We start from the raw sequence: 21,195 nt of genomic DNA, 5'->3' as shown, positions 1-21,195 counted from the left end.
GCGACCCCCGCCCCACCCAAAGTTTCAAGCCTGCGCAGTAGCAAGGCCCGCCCCTCTGAAAATCCGCCTTTCCTCACCCTAGGCTCCACCTCAAGAGGCCCGCTGGAGTAGATGGGAAGGGTTAAGGGCGGGACGGGGACTGGTTGACCGTTCTTTAGGCCAATCACTTTGCAGAATATTCAGCCTATACTGACACAGGAGCTCAGAACAAAAAGGCCCCCACTCTCGGACGGTGAAAACCAATGAAAATCGGACGGAGGGGTGGGGACAAGGGAAGAAAAAACGAAATCCTCCTCCAGCTGAACCACGCCCTTCATTCTTGCGCTGCCTCACCACAGAGAGCAAATCCGATTGGCTCCGCGACAACCTTAAAGGGCGGGGCCGCACACGTTCACAGTGGGAATGAGCTAGTGGTGGAGGGAGACCGTAGGGCGGCGCCAGACTGTCCCAGCTAAGGTAGTAAAGGCCAGTGATTATCGAGGCACCTCTCTGAGAAAAGTCATTTCTCGAACCTTTACAATTCCTGCCTGTCGAGGCATTTCAAGAGACTAGAACTGATTGCCTCATCGGTCTTTTTCCTCCTTGCAAAAGTCCCGTTTGCCACCATGAGGATGTACCAAGTGAAATCGAGTGGGGGAAGCGTGTGGTGACTGGCACGCCTGGTTACTGACCGCTACTCACCTCAGCGTTAGCAAACTTCTGGCGAGATCGAAACTGCACACTAAACCACCTCTCTTTCTCCCTGGCGCCGTTCCAGGGTCAGCGCCACATTCCTCTGCGGGCGCGCAATGGCCGTGCCCCCTCCCACTGCGGACGGGTCTCTTGGTACATGCAGTCCGAGGTGAGTCTCCTCCTTTCCACTTCACCTTTTCCAGCGCGTGCGTGCGCATGCGCGGAGCGCGGCGCGCGCGGCGGTTGGGCCGTTGGCTGTTCTACCCTGGGATCGGCGGCGTCTCTGCGAGCAGTTGGCGCTGAGCCGCAAGCCGCCGTGAGCACTCAGTTGAGAGCGGACGCAAACGAGCCCGGGGGCATCGCCCGCAGCGGCCAAGCTCATGGCCGGCTGAGCGGGACGCCGCCTCCGCCTCAGCCACCGCCGCCGCCGCCGCCGCCTCCTCCTCCTCAGCCGGCGGCGGCCCGGGCCCAGCAGCCATGGCCGAAGACTACTGGGACGGGCGCCTGCGGCGAACTGGAGGAGAAGGAAGTTGCGCGGCCTCCTCCCGGGCCGCCGCCCCAGGCGCCGCCGCGCCGGCCCCGCGGCTCTGAGGTTGCTCGCGCGCCCCCGCCGGTGAGCGCTTCTCCCAGACCTGGGGGGAGGGGCTGCCGCTTCTCCTAGGGAACCGGCCCGGACCCCATGGGGTACAGGGGTCTGGGCTGTTCGCGGGGCAGATGCCCCCTCCCCCAGCGAATTTCCCAGAATGCACCGGGACAGGGGGTCATTTGAGGCCTCCCTGACCTTGGCCCCGCCCTGGGCCAGTCCTGGGAGCTGGGGATGGGGCAGTGCTCTGGGTGCTAACGGGGAGCAGGGTGGTCAAAGGACCAGCGCTGTGGGAATGTGTGATAGAGTGGCGAAAGACTCGAGGTTTGCTAATGATTCAGAGTTTTGCAGATTCTGAGTTTTGCAGGAGTCAGAACGTGTAGCCTTATGGCTGTGTAAATTATGAGGCCCAGTCTGTGCTAATGCAAAGGAATGTAGAGTGGAGAGGGACCTGAGGGTCAGTGATAAGGGGTTACGGTGCCGGGATGGTTCCAAGACAAATTAGTGAAGGTTAGGGCTGTAGGGAGGCCCAGTGTGTGTATGGGGAACAGGAGAGTAAGGGTACCAGAAGGTGCACTAAGAGGATCAGGTTTCTGAGGCCGTGTGTGTGGTGATGAGGGTCAGGACGATGGTAATACTGTGTGAGGGTCCAGACTGTGCTCGTAGAGGAACAAGTAGTTGAAGGATTCAAGTGTGGGTTTGTGCTGTTGAGGTTCGTGGCTGTAAGGGTGTGTGCATATAGTAATAAAGATCTGCCTTGTGAGGCCCAGTATTCCAGTGGGGGCAAAGCAGTGGAAGGACCCAATTTGTGTAATGGGGACAGGATGGTGGACAACCGACCTGAGTGTGCAAATATTAGAATTGTGTATGTAAGTGGGGGACAGTGACTTGAGGAAATTGTCTTAGCACTATAAGAGCTCAGTGTGCTAAGGGTCAAGGTGAGGTGTGAGTTTTCATTATGAAAGGGAATAAGAGACTCCAAAAAGTTCAGGATGATACTGTATTTGAAGCTCTAATGAATGCTGTTGTGCGTTTTGAGCCATAGGGGCACGTTGCCATTGAGGGGAGAGTCAGCAGCCTGAGGTCTGCAATATGCTAGTAAGCAGAGAACATAATAAAGTGTTCTTCAGTATCTGTAGGGCACTGGAGCATGCTGAGGTTCGCGGAGTGCTGATAGGAGAGGGTAGAGCTGTGGGAGGGATCTGGTGTGTAATAGAGGGATCAGGGGTATGAAGGGGTCCAAGTGAACCAGCAGGGGTTATGGCTGTGGAGGGGTTGAAGCAAAGAGTAGCAGAAGACAGGAATATGTGATAGCATGGAGGTGCTAAGGTGGACTGCAGCCATGAAAGGCTGAAGTGTGGCTAATGGGTCAGGGCTGAATGGAGAGCTGTGTGCACTAATGAGGGTCAGGCCGTTATAGAACAGTGTGTGTGTCCCTGAGACCGAGTAGGAGGTCAGGGTGTGCTAAGGGGAGGCAGGACTGTGTACGGCCCAGTGTGTATTAATAATAAGGGTCAGGGTACAGTGAAGGTCCAGCTTCTGAAGGGTCCTGAGTGTAAGTGAAACCAGCCAGGCACCTGCAAGTTTCACTTTGCTAATGGGATTCAGAACTGCATGAAGGTCTGCTGAGCACTAAATCAGGTCAGCTGTGGAGCATCCCAAGCATATGTTAGGGTCCGAATCATGTTGGGGGAACAGTAGATTAATAGGAGGGAATCAGTGCTATGAAGAAGCTAACAGGCGGCTGGGCCAAGGAGGGGTTCAAGAATGTGATGGAAGCTGGGCAAGGTGGCACACGCCTGTTATCCCAGCACTTGAGGCTGAGGCAGGAGGATTGCCACGAGTTCAAGGCCAGCCTGAACTATGTAGGAAAACGGTGTCTCAAACCAAAAGCCAAAAAGAATGTAATGCTAAGAGTTACTTAGAGGGGCCTGAGTGTGTGCCAACAGAATTCAGTGTGATAGGTTAGAGCTTGAGTGCTGATGGGGGTTAGGGATAAAAGAAATTGTGGGTGCTAATGGGAGTTAAGGTGCAGTGAGGATACTTGAGAGCTGAGGTGTACCCATGAGGTTCTGGAAAAATGAAGAAGTGTGTGCCTATGGGAGTAGCAGAGTATGATGACTATGTCCTCAGCATTCTGTGTGGTATGAGGTGGTGCATATGCTTGGGTATGAGAGTAGTCTGAGGATGGGTATATATCCTTAGGAGTCAAGAAAGACATAGGACCTTTTGAGGTGGAGTTGTATGTCCAGTTCCTTGCTACTTATTCTGAAATCTATATGCTCAGAAAAAAATGATTTTATATAAAATTGAGGAATGAATTCTAGGAACAATGGATATAAAGAGTAGGAAGAATTTATTGAGAGAAAGAAAGCTTCTGTCTGAGAGGGACAGAAGGGTACCTGGAAAGTGGGTTGCTCACCAACCCCACTTCTCAAGGTTGTTTTATTGAGCAAAGGCACAAGGTGAGGCAGGCTTAAGGTGCGACAGAACTATAATCAATCAATAAGATTACAAATATAGTCGCTTAGGTAATATTGATCCAATGACAAATCATAGAATGGGTGTGAGGTGGGACAAAACTTTGGTCAGCCAATAAGTATACAACAGGTGTAGTCACTAGGGTAATATTGATTAAATGGGGGTCAAGTGGGGAAACAAGTCCCATGCAAGCACACATCGGACAAAGACTTTCCTGGAAGGGGTGGGTTAAGGAGGTTTGGTCCTCTACCCCAAGGTGATTGATGTCTACTAAGAATGTCAATCACTGCTCTTCATCCCTAAGAGAAGCATATGCGTGAGTAGTTGTTCTTTTTCTGGAAGTCTGGCCTTCAGTGAATAAGCCTCCAGCCACAGTTTTCTTCTGCATTGACCTCTTGAGGGCCCAGCCCCATCTGACTACCTACAATATTTCTACCTAACTTAGCTATCTATAATATTACCCCTTCTGAAGAAGTAGCCCTAACTGCCGTGAGGACAAGGGTTAAAGACCGATCTGGCTACTTGCAGCTGAAGAGGGTCCTAGTTGTGATTGGCAGTCAGAGATACTCCGCAGAGGGTCTATCTAAAGGCCCTCAATAGGTGCCAGGTGTTCTCGTCTTGGGTGAGTGTACAGCTTGAAGTCTCTGTCCGATTATCTCAGTGGAAGACCGCCAAATGATACAGGGGAATGAAACTCCCAATCTGCAATGTCCAAAATGCTGAGTTTGTGTTCTCTAAAATTGAGGAATGAATTCTAGGAACAGCAGAGGTTAAGAGTAGGAAGAATTTATTGAGAGAAAGAAAGTTTCTGTCTGAGAGGGACAGAAGGGGACCCAGAAAGTGGGTTGCCTCTAAAATGATATTTAAAAATTTTGCTGCATATAAATGTCCAGGTATCCCTATTCACAGGAACCTATGAGTCCTTCCCCACTGGAAGTATTGTGTCATATACAGATTTTGTGCCCTACCTTCTTCAATTCCACCAAAATTGAATTCCAACATGTCCAACCCTTGGGGGTTCCATTTAGAGGTCATGGACCCATGGTTCCTCCTGGCTCCCTTTCTAACCTACATTCAGTTCTACTTACGGTTTCTCTTAGCGCCTCCCCTTGTTCCCTGTCACCACATGCAAAGCAACTGGGTATCTGTGCCATATGGGACACACAAGTAGCCTTTGGGAGCTGGCCATGCTTCACCTTCCCCAGCCCTAGGTGCACTGTTTATCCTCCAGTGTCAGGATTTTGTCATTATCCTGGGTTCTCTGTGGTGGACCTCATCCTCTGAGGTCAGTCTTTCTGCTAGGCTGACTCCTCATACCTTCTTTGGGGCAGTAAGTCCTGCCAGGTTGAACAGGAAGTGGGAACTGCTAGGGTAAGCACTTGATTTCAAGGTAACAGATGACCCATTTCTTTCCTTGAATCCAGCCCCAGCCTCATCCTTTACCTCCTATCTAGCTCTACTTCCCTTAGGCCCAGGGCCATCTTAGGCCCTGCTGTGAGTCCAGATGGTTCCTGGGCCAGGTCTTTCCCCCTCTTTGCTGGTATAAAGCCCAAGAGGAAGCAGAAGAAGGCCAGCCTAAAGCTTTTGATGGGCCTATTCCCTCTAGCAGCCCGTGTAGATCATTTTCCTGTTGATGGCAGCACTCCTGGGCTGCCTTACTTGGACTTGTTCATGAATAGTAGGGACTCACCACCTCAGCAGAGTTTGATCCTAAGTCCTCAGCCCCCTGATTATTTCTGCTACATGTACTTTTTGAGTGTCTGCTCTGTGTCAGTCACTATTCTAGGTCCTCAGGATATAGCCGTGACAGACAGAAATCCACTCTGGTGGAGCTGATCTAGTGGCCGTGAGAAGACAGACAGTAAAGAGCAAAGAAACCAATAAGTAGATGGTGCCATTTCTGAGGAGGTGATGAGTGCTGGGGGGATCACTGGGAAAGTGAGGGAGCTCAGAAGGGTTGAGATTTTAAATATGGTTATTTATGGAGGCCTCATGAAAAAGGTGACATTTGAGCAATGGCATGAAGAGGGTGGGAAATGAACTGTTTCACAATCTGGGGAATGGATGTCCGGGGTGCTGGAACATCCAGTGCGAAGGCCCTGAGATGGGGCTGTGCTGGGTATGGTTGCAGAACACCAACTAGGAATGATCAAGTAGGGAGTTGAGGCCAGAGCTATAACCAGGTAAAATGGGATCCGAACTGTGGGCCACACTGAGGACTGGGGTGTTGATTTGGAGTGATATGGGATATGGGGTATATTGTCAGTTTGAGGAGAAATTGGCTTATAAAAATACAGTGTGGCCCTGTGGTTTCTAACTTGATCAGACTTTCCCAGCAGCCCTGAGGACAGCTGGTCTGCACTGAAACACCCCCACAATCGCACCCAGTGGTTGGGACTGGGCAGGACCTCTTTCCCCCTACTTGGGTAGAGCAGTGGTGTGGTCCTCCATGACAATGGTTGCTGGGGGAGGCAGGCGGATCCCAGTGGCCTCAGAGAGCATTCTGCCTTGGTAGTTGGGGGTAAGGTGGGGCTGGTGCCAGTGAAAGATGCCATTCTATAGACACAGCCGGGGCTGTGTCAATGGTCTCACTGTTGTTGGGCAGCCCTTTGTTCCACCTATGGCTGGGTCTGTCACTGGCACTGCACCTGAAGATGAGTGCTGTGGAGGTCTCTGCCCCCACAACAAGGCTGCCACCGTAGAGACCAGCAATCCCCTGGGCGGGCCTCTGCCCTCAGCCAGCTACAGAAGTCTCAGGATCCAGGTGGGCTACTGAGGAGTAGGTTCCCAAGAGGCTGGCTATGGGTAGGCTGACAAATAATAGGGGGCTCTATCCTTGCCAAGTTTCTAGAACTTCTTAGTTTTTCCAGGGATCCATAGTGTTTGGATGGGCTTTAACAATGTTCATGTCAGTGCCCACCACTAAGTTGTCACAGGCTTTAGTGGGCCCCACTCCTATCTATCCACGCCCTTGCTCAGGTCGCCATGGATCGGATGAAGAAGATCAAACGGCAGCTGTCGATGACACTCCGAGGGAGCCGAGGCCTAGACAAGACCAATGGTGCCCCTGAGCAGATAGGCCTAGATGAGAGTGGCGGGGGTGGTGGCAGTGACCTTGGAGAGGCCCCCACACGCATACCTCCTGGTGAACCTCGCTGTGGACGGGGCCCACTCAGCTCCGCACCAGGTGGGTCCACTGATTATTCTCTATCCCCGCCCTCGTTCCCAGGTGCTGCCTTCTAGCCAAATTCCTCTAGAATTTTGTTATTTTCATTTTCCTTTCTCCATTTTCTCCCTCTTGCATATTTTCTTTTTCAATACCCTCTGTCTGTCTGTCCACTTGTATCCCTTTCCTTGGCTTTGTGTCCAGGCCCCAGGGGGAGGAAGGGTTCCTTGCCTGTTGCAGCTGCCCCAAGGCTCCCTCTGCCCTTCTCCTGCACTCCGCGGTGGCCCTCCCAGGCCTCCCGGCGCCTGCCTGCCCTGGGCCTGCCTTCCCAGGGCTCTTGGCTACCTCTGCCGCCACCTGCCTTCTGGCCCTGGGCCAGCCGCAGTCTCAGCTCACCCCTGGAACGGGGTGCTCCACCAGGTGACTATTGCTCTCCCACTCTGTATAACCTGTCCTGGGCTTGCCTGGGCTTCCCTGGGCCCCACTATCCTCTCCCTGAGGGACTCCAGGCTGCTCCAGGGGCCATGTGCACACATGGGTGTGATAAGGGAATGCATTGTGTGGGGAGGGGTTTTCTTGACCTCCCCACCTGGCCTGCCCTCCTCCTCTCCCCACCACCAGAGATTGTACACGAGGACTTGAAGATGGGGTCTGATGGGGAGAGTGACCAGGCTTCAGCTACATCCTCGGATGAGGTGCAGTCTCCAGTGAGAGTGCGCATGCGTAACCACCCCCCACGCAAGATCTCCACTGAGGTGCTTAACCCCCATCCTGGTGATGGAGGAGCTGGAAAACGGGGTTGGGTCTAGAGAGGTGGAACTCATGGTCCTGTTTCTTGTCTACTAGGACATCAACAAGCGCCTATCACTACCAGCTGACATCCGGCTGCCCGAGGGCTACCTTGAGAAGCTGACCCTCAATAGCCCCATCTTTGATAAGCCCCTTAGCCGCCGCCTACGCCGTGTCAGCCTGGTGAGCACCTTCTGTTCCTGTCCTGTCCTCCTTCCTCCTCTTTTCCCATTGCTTTCCCAAGCCTGCTTTAACCTTCTTCCTTCACTCCACAGTCCGAGATTGGCTTTGGGAAACTGGAGACGTATATCAAGCTGGACAAGCTGGGTGAGGTAAGAGACAGGAGGCCCATGGTAGGATAGGAGTCAGTGGGAACTCTGTAGCCTCATAGTGCCATTTCTGTCACTTGCTCACATCCCACCCAGGGTACCTATGCTACCGTATACAAAGGCAAAAGCAAGCTCACAGACAACCTTGTGGCACTCAAGGAGATCAGACTGGAACATGAAGAGGGGGCACCCTGCACGGCCATACGGGAAGGTACAGACCCCATTTCATCTGCCTTAGGCTTTTCTGACTTAACGTATACACACTCCATGATGAGGACAGCTGGGGGTTCTGGGATATCTGCCCCCAAATCTCTGGACTTTGTGAGAATACCCATCACCCACATGTAATCCAGGTAATGATCAGAGTATCCAAGAATCTGTGAATGCACCAAGGAAGGTGAACAAATTGCAAACCATGGTGCTCACTTTGGTGCTGAAAACCCGCCTTCAAAGGCTTACAGTATTACATGGTATGGATTTAAATTGCATAGGAAGTGGGTATGCAAACCCAGCTTCACACTGTGCTGCTGGCCTGTGTCCTGAGGTTTGGAACAAGGCCCCTTCCCAAAAACAGGTTGTGAAAATCTAGTGTCACATAACTCTGTGGCTACAGTCCTGGATTCTTGCATGGTACTCTTCTCTGGGCCTTATTTTCCATATCTGGAACATGAAGACACTTCTTTCTAGCATAGGGTGGGTTAGAGATGGTTGCTGTGAGGCATTACCCTAAACAGCATGGAGAAAGAAGGAAGCCTGGGTCTGGTTCTTCTCACCTTTGTCCCGAGGGTGGATCCCTGACTCTTGCTCCATCCCACTCCCATGTTTCCTGCAGTGTCCCTGCTGAAGGACCTCAAGCATGCCAACATCGTCACACTACATGATATCATCCACACAGAGAAGTCCCTCACCCTTGTCTTTGAGTACCTGGTAAGGTTGGGTGGCATTGGGCCCTGGAAGGAGGTGGGCAGGTCGGTAGGTGGCCAGGAGCCACACAATGTGACCTTCATTTCTGTATTCTTTTCTCCTCAGGACAAGGACCTGAAGCAGTACCTGGATGACTGTGGGAACGTCATCAACATGCACAATGTGAAAGTGGGTGTGGGGCACAAACAGGGGCAGGAGGGCGCCCCCATTCACCCATTGCACCTTACCCTACAGATCCCCAGAAGCAGCCTTTTCCCATTTAGCTTTTTTGCTGGGAGCCCTTGGGGGGTGTTGGGAGCCTGTCTTTTTTTGTCTGAGAAAGCTCAGGCTTCAGTGTCTGTTCAGGGGGATCAATGCCTGCTTGCTGGGGCTCAGACTGCTGGATAACCTTTGACCTCTGCCTGCTATTCCTGGGTCCCCAGCTGTTCCTGTTCCAGCTGCTTCGTGGCCTGGCCTACTGCCACCGGCAGAAGGTGCTACACCGAGACCTCAAGCCCCAGAACCTGCTCATCAATGAGAGGGGAGAACTCAAGCTGGCTGACTTTGGTACCACCAGTCTCCCCCTTCCTGTTGATCCCCCAGCCTTACTCTCCCAGTGCTGCTCTTCTCCTTCAGCCTCTCCAGACTTTGTCTAGGGCACCTTCAGTCCAGACTGTCCTCTCCCCCAGACTGCCCATGGTCTCCTTTTCCAGCTGCTCCTTCTCTTCAATTCCTAGGCCTGGCCCGGGCCAAGTCAATCCCAACAAAGACCTACTCCAATGAAGTGGTGACACTGTGGTACCGGCCCCCTGACATCCTGCTTGGGTCCACGGATTACTCTACCCAAATTGACATGTGGTGAGGAGAGGTGGAAGTGTAGCAGGGGCCAGGGAGTGAAGGGTGTGGCTTCATCACAATAGTCACCTAGCCAGCTGCTTCCTTATTTACTGTATCTTCCCTGCCCAGGGGTGTGGGCTGCATCTTCTACGAGATGGCCACAGGCCGGCCCCTCTTCCCAGGCTCCACGGTGGAGGAACAGCTGCACTTCATCTTCCGCATCTTGGGTGAGGAGGCATGTGCCCTAGGAGCTGTGAGCACATGCACGGAGAACCTGAGATGTTTGGGGTAACTCTTCTTCCCTGCCAGGAACCCCAACTGAGGAGACATGGCCAGGCATCCTGTCTAATGAGGAGTTCAAAACATACAACTATCCCAAGTACCGAGCCGAGGCCCTTCTGAGCCATGCACCCCGGTGAGGCTGGTGGGTGGGTGGGTGTGTAATAGGGGTCAGAGTGCCCAAACTCAATATAAAGCAGGTCCCCTTGTCCTTGCGGTAGACTTGATAGCGACGGGGCTGACCTCCTCACCAAGCTGCTGCAGGTGAGAATACATTTTTGGACCAGCCTTGGGTTGGGAGGATTCCAGGTGTGGGGAAACAGGGACCCCCATGGTAGGGTCTGAAGCAGGCGGGGAAAAAAAAGACCTATATGTTGAAAATACCAATGTACCTTCGTCCCCCAACTCAGTTTGAGGGCCGAAATCGGATCTCCGCAGAGGATGCCATGAAACATGCATTCTTTCTCAGCCTGGGGGAGCGGATCCACAAACTTCCTGACAGTGAGTGGAACAGGGGAATGGTTGGTTTGAGGCAAGGACTGTAGGAAACACTGCTGGAGACAGCTGAGCAGGTTGTATAGGGTTCTGGCTGTGCTATTTCTAAGGAAGGGACATCCTCATTGACATGTGTGATACATTATATTTATTATAAAAATTATTCTTTAGTTTGCAGTTCCTCTGCATAAAAATTTTCAAAACACACGCTACATAAAAATAAATGCCGCTGGGCATGGTAGTGCATGCCTGTAATCCCAGCACTTGAGATGCTGAGACAGGAGAGGAGGATTGCTGAGAGTTCAAAGACAGCCTGGTCTGCATAGTGAGTTTGAGGCCAGCCTGAACTGCATAGTGTCTCAAAAAATGCAGTATAACTTCATGTTTTTAAAAAGTAGATATTTCCTTTCATATATATGGTACAGAATACACAAATCACAAGTGTACAACACGATGAATTTTCACAAACACACTCATGTAACTATCATGAAGGTCTTAACAGTAGATATTCGCCCAGAGCTCCTCACCTTCTTGGGTTATTCTAGGCCCCCTCCCCAGTAGGAACCACTGTTCTGAATATTTTTTTCTAGTATTATAGATGCAACCCAGGGTCTTGTGTGTGGTAGGCAGGCACTGTATCACTGAGCTGTACCTCCAATCCTGTTGTTTTTCAGTCCTACTGTTGTGATTCCTAACATCATAAGTAAGTTTTCCCCGCTTACAGAAATGGAATCATATGGGATGTTCTCTCTGTTCCTGGCTTTAAAAAAACTTTTTAAAATGGACATTTCCAAATTATATATACTTACATACCAGACAAAAAATATGAGTCAACATGTACTCCAGCAACTTGTCAAGTGGTAGCCAACTGGTTTTATTTCCATCTGATTATTTTTAATCAAATACAATCACAGACACTACATTCATCCTTAATATCAGTATGTATCTATAAAAGAATTTGTAAAATAACTATCATCACCTCACCTAAAAAAATGGCCCATCAGTCTTTCTACTGGATTAATACTTAAATCAAATCCCCAAACACCCATCCGTGGACATAATAGGTGGTAACTGTAATATCATTGTCATACTTGACACATCAAGTTAATAATGATTTCTTTGTTTCATGCAGTAGTCCATGTCCCATCTTCCCTAGTTGTAGCTGGTTTGTATATGGAATTATTTGACAGATGAAAGTTGAATCTCTCAAAGAAGGGTCAACTTGTTCTAATTCCTATAGTGAGGTCATATCGGGGGGGCTGGTCCTGGATAGCCCCATGAGTCATCCCCCACATCTGTGTCTCCTCCCCTACAGCTACTTCCATATTTGCACTAAAAGAGATCCAGCTACAAAAAGAGGCCAGCCTTCGGTCCTCATCAATGCCTGACTCAGGTAAGTATGCTCCCACCCCTCCCCGTGTCACCCACCAGCCTGCTTGCCTACCAACAGCCGTCCGCTCTGCTTTCCCTGCAGGCAGGCCAGCTTTCCATGTGGTGGACACCGAGTTCTAAGCCAAGTTCTAAGCCACAGACCGAGGCCCCAGCAAGCAGCAGCTGGAGGGATGCCACTCCCCTCACAGGGCAGCCCTAACTGCATTTTCCCTGCTTGCTGCCTGTCTACCTGCCTGAGCCACGCTCGCCTGCCCACTTGTTCCCTGCCACCTGCCTGAACATCCTACCATTGGCCTGTCAACCCACCCATTGGCCTGTCTGCTGGGTGCTAACAAAGCTCTCTCTCTCATCACTCCTCTGCTTGGTCTGTCTCTCTCTGTCTCGGTAGTTGCCGGCGGACAGCATGGCCGTGCCAGCCTCCCACACTGAGGCCAGGCCTACCCCTCCTCGTCATACCCTCCCCAGGACCACTACCCCGCGGCCAGCCAGGGGTCTGGAGCTAGCCCAAGCTGGGGCTCTCGACTCAGACAAGAAGGTAGAGGTGCCTTGGGTCTTAGGCATCCTCTGCCTGCTTTCCTGCCTGCCTCATGTTGTGTGGGCCTTTTTGTTTGTTTTGTTTCATTCGTTGTTTTTTTTTTAATTATTTTAAATGAGGTTTTCATTCTTTTAAATGCAATATCTCTGTATACAGACTGGCTGGGCCCCACCTCCCTGTGTGTGGCCCTCCTGCAGTATTTTGTGCAATGAAGCCCCACTCCCAGCCTTTTAGAGGCAGGGCCACACACAGCCCCTATTTGGAACCCTGACCATACCAGACCCTGGGACCGGCTATGGGAAAGCATGCCTCGGCCACTCGCCTTCCTCCCCCACCTGCCATCCCCAGCCACAGTGGGATCTGGAAACTGTTGGGGACTCTGGGAGATGGACAAGGTGGGGGCCCCACTCTTTTCCTCCTGCAGTCCTGTAGCCAGGGCCTCCTTCCTTCTCAGGGTCTCCCCAGCCCAGCCCTCCTGCCCTTTCCCACTCGGTGCTGTTGAGTAGGGGCCCTGCCAGGAACTGACCAACTCAGTGAGGAGCCATAGTGTGTATATGTGCACAAGCAGGGACAGAGGGGCACATGGGAGATTGTGCCCAGGTGTTGCCCCCTAACCCCTGGGAGGGTGAGGCAGGGCAGGGACAGTCTCCGGGGTCAGTCCCTGGATGGGTGGTTACCTCCCCTTCTTCCACCCTAAGCCCTGGGGCCCTTAAATGGGGTGGGAGGGCTGGGGTGGGAGCCCTCCTAGTGGGATTTGGGGGGTTGGGTTCCTGAATGCACCATAATCGCTGTATGAAATATTAAAAAGTCTAAAGTGAAAAAAGCCTGATTGCAAATCCCTATAAGAGGGGCTGGGGTGATTGCTAGGACCTTGAATTGCAAGTCTGGTCCCAATCTGGGAGAGCTTTGGGAGTGGGCCAGGGACACAGCACAATTATGAAAAAGGCCTCTTAAGGGTTTACACATATAATGGTAGAACATGAGGTTGAAGCAGATAGGGCAGGTTGTAATAGGCCGATAAGATGAGAATCAGGCAGAAAGAAGAGCAGTAACCAGCAATATAAGGAATCCTGACAGTGGAGGCAAGAGGATACAGAGTGACTGAAGGACACTAGGGGACCCAGTAGAACCAGAGTGTATAGAAGAGGCAGAGAGGCCCAGTATGACCACCACATATACAACTGAGACACTGAAGAAGTCCAATTGGAGAAGAAAGGAGGAGGGTAAATTCTGAACAGCTAGGTAGAGGAATCTTATTTACATGGATCAAGTTCAGGGGTAGGGTCACAGATGGAGCTGGAACTTTGGGGGTGGTCTAATGAAAACCATGGACATGTGTGAGGTGCCTCTGGGAAGGCTGCAATAGCTTGTGACAGGCCAGAGGTCAAATGGTGTGAGACTAATTGAGGCCTTAATTTCCTCAGTCATAAATTGTAGGTCCTGTTCCACCATCTTGGACAAAGCAAAAATAGACTGACATGCAGAAGAGCTGGGGTGGGTAGTGCCAGGCAAATGCTGCAAGTGCTGTTGATAGCAAGCTCAATAAAGTGGCTGTTCACTGAAGCTCATTGGCCGTGGCTTGTGAGTATGTAATCACTACCTGAGTGTACAGCCTCATGGTGCCACAATGGCTGCCACGTCTACAGAGATGGGAAGGCAAACTGTAAAAACAGGCACCCTTTCTATTTTCTTATAATAGGACTAGAATTTCCACAAGCTTCTCAGCAGATTTTCTGTGCCATCACCTTGGCTAGAATCAGATGAGATGACCACCTCTGGCAGCAGAGGAAGTTGGGGAAAAAGCACCTGCAAAAGAGGACAAGAGTGCCAGGCCAGGCTTGAAGGACTAGTTTGATAGCCCTGGGAATTGGTGGGGGTCAGCAATGTGGGCAGAGAATGATCTCTGGAAGGTGAAGAAACCAAGTCTAGGGTTGGAGAGGGAAGCCTCTTGGATTTACCTTGTTGCTCAGGTAAATGGGGCAGGGCAGCCTGTAGAGGGGCAATAAGAGGAGTCAATTCAGTAAATATGACAAGAGTCAGCTGGGCTTGAATCTTGCCATGTGCCAGACCCAATTCAAATACCATTGTCTGTGGGGACTTCTGCTCCCTTTTATCCCACAGGGCTTACATGGCTGAGTGTGTAACCCCTCATCTGTGCCAGGTCTGGGCTCGGGCAGGAAAGGTAATAAAAAAGACACAACCCCTGACCCATAAATCTCAACTGGAAATAAGAGGTAAATTATGAGGTCATGTGGAGGTTGGGGAGGGTTGAAATTGTACAGGGAGACAGACTTGTATACACATGGGCCTAGGGATATGAAAAGCCAAAGTTTGTTCTTGACCTTGGGGACTGGGTGGTAATAGAGAAGAAAGTCACCTAAACAGCCCTTGAATCATGATGAGCCTGTCTCCAGGGAGTTTATGGGATGGGGACAGCCAATAAGCTGGTAGATGCAAGGCGCCAGAGATAAATACTAAAGTTATCACGAACCAGTAGGGCTGGGAGTTCTACCAGAGAAAAGGGTAACAGTGCAGTGGGTCTCAACCAGAGGACCCACCCCCATCCCGAGGATATGTGGTAATGTCTGGAGGGAGACACAGGTACTTTTGGTTGTACTGAGGGATGTACCAGTGTCTAATGATAGTGCTACAAACATAGCTGAACAGCCTGAGGTACTCCCCAAAACAAAGACATGACAATAGTGCTGAGGTTCAGAACCCCTCGGGCCAAGCTGGGTGTGGTGTCACACACCCTGACAGCCTGGGCTACAAGGCCAACCTGAAGTAAATAGTGAGTCCATCTCCAAAAAAAGAAAACCCTGGGTCCTAGAGCAGTGGTTCTCAAATTTTTGGTTTTATGATCCCTTTTATAAATATTGAGGATACCCAAAGAGCTTCTGTTCATGTCAGGTAGCTCTGGATAATTCCCCTCTAAAGACGTAAAAATAAAAATGTATTGTGGCCAGGTGTGGTGGCGCACGCCTGTAATCCCAGCACACCGGAGGCTGAGGCAGGAGGATAGTTGCGAGTTGGAGACCAGCCTGGGCTAAAAAGTGAGCTCAAGGCCAGCCTGAGCTGCATATCGAGACCCTGTCTCAAAAAGACAGAAAAAAAAAAAAAGAAAAAAAAGAAAGAAAAAGAAAAAATATTGTGAAAACAGCTCTGATTTTGAGTCCCCTGAGAGGGTTTCCTAGGCTATAGCTTGGGAGTAGTTTGAGAATCTCTGGTCTGATGTTTAAGGTCACAGCTCTGGAACCAGATTCAGTTGGAACCACAGCTTCTGTACTGAACTAGATGGGGAACGAGTGAGAACAATTCTGGCCCTCAGTCTACCCACATTGTTGCCCATGGGGACAAAGATAGTACCTGCTGCCTGAGGCTACTATTTTAGTCCAACAAAGCACTTAGACTGGACAGACTACTAGTTATTACTGCCGTGACGCCAGCAAACAACAGGACTTGGGACTGACTTCGTAGGCGTAGGTGGCTCTCTGGAGCGGGAGACCGCCAATGAGAAGAGTAGTGCAAAGAAAGGAGGGCATGGTGAGGCTATGTCCAACAAAAACGCCGCTCCTATGGTAGGGATCTGCAGTCCTCGACAGATAGGGCAAGGACAGCTGAGTGCCTCTGTGAGTCCCCTTAGGGCTTCCCAACTTGCCCACCTCAGGACCTCGGCCTCCACCTTCCATGCAACCTTTTGCCCTAACTCTACATGGCGTTCGAATCCCACTACTGATTTTCTTGGTTTCCAACTGCAGGTTTTACCTCGTGTATTGCTCCCAGAGATTAAAGCGCATGGCCTGATACGTGCCTAGCCTTTGACGCGGCCAAGCGTCGGGCCCCTTTCCAAGATGGCAGTAGCCCCCTGACTGTTTGGGGGGCTCTGCTTCCGTTTCCGGGATCAGAATCCGGAAGTGGCCGTTGAGGGTCTTCCTCCTATCTTCAGTTGCACTGGCAGTAGAGAACAGACGGCGATGGCGGCGGTCACGGGAGACCCCGCCACAGCTGCCGTCGCGGCAGCCGCCGAGGACGGAGAGCCACAGCCTGAGGAGATGCCTGGCCTGGACGACCAGTGGAACCAAATCGAGAATGGCGAGAGTGGGCGAGAGCGTCCACTGCGGGCCGGCGAAAGCTGGTGAGGAGACTAGGCTGCAGCGAACCCTTGGCTAAAGGGACTGTGGGGGCGTTGGCGACCGCGGGGGATTTGGAAGCCGAGGTCTGAGGAAGAACCGCTGCAGGTTGGGGCCTGAGGGACAGCGGGCGAGAAGGGCGGGGAAGCGCTTGTGAATGAATTGCCGCGTCTGGAAAAGAGGCGGGATCCGTGTGGTGTGGTCTGGAGTCTGAGAATAAAACGGGGTTTATGTGCTGAGGCGGGACCTGAGAGGAAAGCGCGGCGCCCAGGAGGTCCGCGAGGTGAAACCCGGAGCCTGGGGAGGAGGCGGGCCCTGTAACGATTTGGGGAGGGCGCGCTCGGCGTTACGTAAGGTAGCGTCGGAGTGAGGAACGAGAGCGGCCCGCCATTGCTCCTGGGGACCTGCGAACTGGGCAAGCTTATGACGTAGGCTGAAGAGCAGGGTCGCAGCCAATAGCTGTGGGCCGAGGGAGGGAGCGAAGGTTTAGGTGGGGAAGGAGCTTGGCTCCTGGGAAAGAGGCCGGGCATTGATGCAATCAAAGGGGCGTGGCCTGAAGCCTAGCAAAGGGCGCAGAGGGTGCAAATGGCAGAAAATGGCGCCTTTGAATGAGTAAAGTTTGTGGTAAGGCGAGATTTTTTACTCCGTCGGAAGCTTTTTTTTTTCTAGGACGGGAGAAAGTGCAGAGGGTGATTAGCACGGGAGAGACCTTTTTTTTTTTTTTTTTTTTTTTTTTTGAGACAGGATCTCGCTATGCAGTTCAGGCTGGCCTTGAGCTCACTTTGTAGCCCAGGCTGGTCTCCCAACGATCCTCCTGCCTCAGCCTTCCGAGTGCTGGGATTACAGGCGTGCGCTACTATGCCCGGCCGGGAGAGACCTTCGCTGTTACATTTTTTCCGTTTGGCTGGGCGCGGTGGCGCGCGCCTATAATCCCAGCACTCGGGAGGCTGAGGCAGGAGGATCATTGCGAGTTCCAGACCAGCCTGGGCTACAAAGTGAGCTCAAGGCCAGCCTGAACTGCATAGCGAGACCCTGTCTCAAAAAGAAAAAAAAGAAAAACAAACATTTTTTTTCGGTTTTAGTACTTTTCTAGTAACCAGGAGAAAATCCTTACTTAAAAGGATAATCCGCATCTTGATAAATTGGCTTGTTTTAATCATTTTCTTGCTAATTAGTGTTCACTGAAATTTACTGCTTTGGGAATTTTATTTCTCCCGAATTGCATTTCTTTTTTTAAATTGTGAAATGGTGGAAGACCTACAGAGATTATAGTGTTAAACGTTTCCTGCGCCCAGATTGACGGACATCTTATTAAAATAAACGGTCTGTACTCTTCAAAAATATGAAAGGCAAAGGCTGAAGAACTGTTCCACATTGAAGGAATTAATGCAGTTTAACAAGTCGTGGTACCTAAATGCAACATGAGGTCCTCAATTGGATCCTAGAACAGAGGAATACATAAATGGTTCAAGAATAGTTTTTCCCCCTCATAATTCTTTTCTCTTTTACTGTAAAATTAAATGGAAAAATCTGTAACAATTGACTGAGGCAGATAGACTAGATGGTACTATTCCTTGATTGTGATAATTGTATTGTGGTTATGAACTTGAACATCTTTGTTTTTATGAAACACATACTGAAAATTTTAGGAACAAGGAGCCACCATGTAAGCAGCTTATTCTTAAATGGTTGAAAAAAAATAGCATATGTAAAAATGCATGTACAGGGTAGGGGGGGAGATGTTGGCCTAACTGGAAATTTCTTCCAGACAAGAAGAACAAATACAAGAGGTTTATTTGTACAACATGGTAATTATAGTTAACAATATTGTATATGTTCAAGTTGCTAAGACTAGATTTTAAATGTACTCACCACAAAAAGACAGTATATGATGTAATGGATGTTAATTAGCTTGATTGTCTTTCCATAATGTATACATGTCAATCATCATGCTGTACACCATAAATGCACAATTTTTGTCATTTTAAAATAAAATACCCAAAATGCATATAAAGAAATGATTGAGCAAATGGGTAAAAGGTTAGATTTGGGGAACCTGGATGAAAGGCATACAGAGAACTCTGTGTTATTTTTGCCATTTTTTCCATTTATTTCAAAGTAAAAGAAAGAATAATAAAAATGTGTGACTTCACCACCCAGTTTAAGATCTAGAACATTGCCTTCAGAAATCTTTTTGTGCTCCTTCCAGATGGAAATTTCCCTCCCTACTCCATGAGAAACTTTTTTTAAATGATCTTTAATAGTTTTACTACCCCAGTATGCATTCCTGAATAGTATCTGTTGTCTCATATATGAAGTCATGTTTTATATATGAAAATTATACTGGATGCATATTGTAAGCTCTTAGTTAGTATTTGGTATTCATGCAGCATCATTTGTGATGTTAACTTTGCTCACTCGGTTAGGGGAGTGTCTGCCAGGTTTCTTAACTGTATGGTAGGTACCATTTTCCTCTTTACATAAGAGGTAATTCTTTTAAAAACATGCGTCATGTTCATCTAAAATCTTTACAATGACCTGCAGGGCTTTTTGAGGCTGGTCTCCTGCTTCCATTCTGATGCCTTCTGGAATCTCTCTGGTCTCCTCCACCCCCACCCCCCATTTGGGGCTGGCCATATCTTATTAAACTGTTGCTGTTCTTTAAACACATCAAGCACTAGTATTTTTTCCAGTGAGGTTTGCCCACTTTACAGAGTTCTTTAATAACAGTACCAGAGAAATGTGTATCCCTGTTACTGGGCAGAGTCCCCAAATTGGGACTGCAAAACCAAGCAGTGCTTTTCTATCATTACATCATAGCTCTCCACAAAGAAAAAGTCTCAATATATTGTAAAAACAACAATAACCAGAATGTTTTATAGCCCATTTGAGGATGTCCCAAAGGGCCTCCAGGCTTTGATTCTTACCCCTTCCTTCACATCCTTGTCATCATTGTGTCCCTGGTGATAGGACACGAAATCCTATGAAATCCTTGCTCATACCCTTTACAGTTGTCCCACCAGTACTGGGTTTCCTTTTGGGGTAATGAAAAAAATCACAGTCAGGTAGAGGTTGTGGTTGCATAATACTGTGAATGTACTAAATGCCACTGAATTGTTCATTTTAAAATGGTTTAATTCTGTTATGTGAATTTCACCTCATTAAAAAAATTACCACACCAATGTCGGTTCAGTATTGAAGCCATTTTGTCTCTGCTCTGGTGGATACTACCATGAAGTATTTTAGTTAAACTCTTATTTTTTATGCTTTTCTATTTAAGAGTGAAGCATTTTGAGGTTCTTTAATTTACCTTCTATTTTATGGGGATTTGCAGCACCCCTAGGGCAATATGTGTTTTTAAAGCATTTTGAAGCCATGGACTAACTTAATATTACACACCTTATGTCAGTATTAATATTTGCACCTTTTATCTTTCATCATTTGGCAGAACCTGTCAAGGGCAATTAGTTAATGGGATGGCCTGAGCGGATTGAATTTACAGAAGAAGCTTATATTTTAAGAGTAAATTCAAATATATGGTAGTATAGCTTCCTTAGAAGTGTTTAGTTTTTTGTTTTTGACAATGAACCATCAAGAGACATGAATCAGAGCTAGCCAAGGGAGTCTGGCGGGTCTGAGCAGAGGTGGACAGCTTCCTAACAGGCAAACAGTCCTGGGGTTTTCCTTTTTCCGGTAAAGGAAGGAGGGTGGCTGGGTTCAGAGCATTATAGAAATGGATAGTGACTTGCAAAGGGAAAGTAAGAGTTTCATAGAGGCTATTTTGAGGAAAGATATTTACAGGGTTTGTGTGTGTGTGTTCGTGCATGCGCACTAGGGGTGGAATCCAGGGCCTTGTGTTATTTTAGGCAAGCACTACACCACTACACCACTGAGCTACACCCCAAGTCCTAAACTAGATTGCTTTTTCCCTTCCCTTCCCTTTTTTTTGTGTTTGTGTGTGTGTTTGAGACAGGGTCTCGCTATGCAGTTCAGGCTGGTCTTATGCTAACTGTATAGCCCAGGCTGGTCTTGAACTTGCAGTGATCCTCCTGCCTCAGCCTCCCAAGTGCTGGGATTGCAGGCGTGCACTACCAAGCCTGGCCTCCCTTCTTTTTTTTCCTTCCTCCCGATCTCTTTTTTTGTCTCCTTTCTTACCTTCTCTTACCTTCCCTTCCCCTCTCCCCCACTGTCTGCTTTTCCATCTGCATCTCCCTTATCTTTCCTCCCTGTGTGTGTGTGTGTATACATGCGTGTATGCATGTGCTCACATGTGCTAGGAGTTTCTTTTTAATTTTTTTTTGTTTTTTTTTCCAGTACTGGGAATCGAACCCATGACATTGTGCTTGCCAGGCAGGCGCTGTGCCGCTGAGTTAAATCCCCAGCACCCTGTGCTAGGAATAGAACCTAGGGCCTTAGCACTTACATTCCCAGCCCTTTCTGTGTTGCCATGGGGGTCTCTCCAGTTTGCTAAATTGCCTAGGCTTGGGTTGAACTTTTGATCCTCCTGTCTCAGCCTCCCAGAGTGCTGTGATTACAGGTATATGCTACCAAGCCCAATTCAGACTTTCTTCTTGGTAGGCTTGCTTTTTTTTTTTTTTTTTTTT

General features: G+C 49.5%; 2 protein-coding genes across 9 annotated transcripts in view; both read left to right on the top strand.

Annotated features, from left to right (window-relative positions):
* The first annotated feature begins 419 nt into the window (after positions 1-419).
* Positions 420-13,284, top strand: Cdk16 (cyclin-dependent kinase 16). Of its 8 annotated transcripts, XM_013506921.1 has the most exons (17): positions 439-456; positions 758-841; positions 6,716-6,923; positions 7,524-7,657; positions 7,749-7,874; positions 7,967-8,023; positions 8,117-8,231; positions 8,853-8,947; positions 9,050-9,112; positions 9,367-9,490; positions 9,661-9,781; positions 9,890-9,987; positions 10,070-10,175; positions 10,240-10,303; positions 10,450-10,540; positions 11,850-11,927; positions 12,315-13,284. In XM_013506921.1, exons 2-17 carry the CDS (start codon positions 830-832, stop codon positions 12,353-12,355), a joined length of 1,533 nt encoding a protein of 510 aa, XP_013362375.1. In that variant the 5' UTR covers positions 439-456; positions 758-829; the 3' UTR covers positions 12,356-13,284. The 8 variants fall into 8 exon arrangements, with proteins under 8 accessions (XP_005409011.1, XP_013362375.1, XP_013362376.1 ...); XM_005408954.2 differs by having other exon boundaries at positions 420-841; positions 10,261-10,303; positions 12,009-13,284; XM_013506922.1 differs by lacking the exons at positions 439-456; positions 758-841 and adding an exon at positions 864-1,285.
* A 2,272-nt stretch (positions 13,285-15,556) lies between these two features.
* Positions 15,557-21,195, top strand: part of Usp11 (ubiquitin specific peptidase 11) — a 17,494-nt gene continuing 11,855 nt past the window's right edge. Inside the window, exon 1 of the mRNA XM_013506931.1 lies at positions 15,557-16,596. Coding sequence (XP_013362385.1) covers positions 16,436-16,596 — 161 coding nt within the window. The 5' untranslated portion in view covers positions 15,557-16,435. The remainder of the gene's footprint in view (positions 16,597-21,195) is intronic.

This window comes from Chinchilla lanigera, unplaced genomic scaffold (genome assembly GCF_000276665.1).
Source record: "Chinchilla lanigera isolate Chin_1 unplaced genomic scaffold, ChiLan1.0 scaffold00115, whole genome shotgun sequence".
Classification (NCBI taxonomy): domain Eukaryota; kingdom Metazoa; phylum Chordata; class Mammalia; order Rodentia; family Chinchillidae; genus Chinchilla; species Chinchilla lanigera.
This window is presented reverse-complemented; position numbering and strand designations above follow the sequence as displayed.

Bases quoted from the DNA above. Each gene is read 5' to 3' on its own strand.
- Cdk16 (XM_013506917.1), top strand. From the start codon at position 6,285: ATGCCATTCTATAGACACAGCCGGGGCTGTGTCAATGGTCTCACTGTT. The intron at 9,782-9,889 runs GTGAGGAGAGGT...TTCCCTGCCCAG, and splicing joins TCTACCCAAATTGACATGTG to GGGTGTGGGCTGCATCTTCT. The intron at 9,988-10,069 runs GTGAGGAGGCAT...CTTCCCTGCCAG, and splicing joins CTTCATCTTCCGCATCTTGG to GAACCCCAACTGAGGAGACA.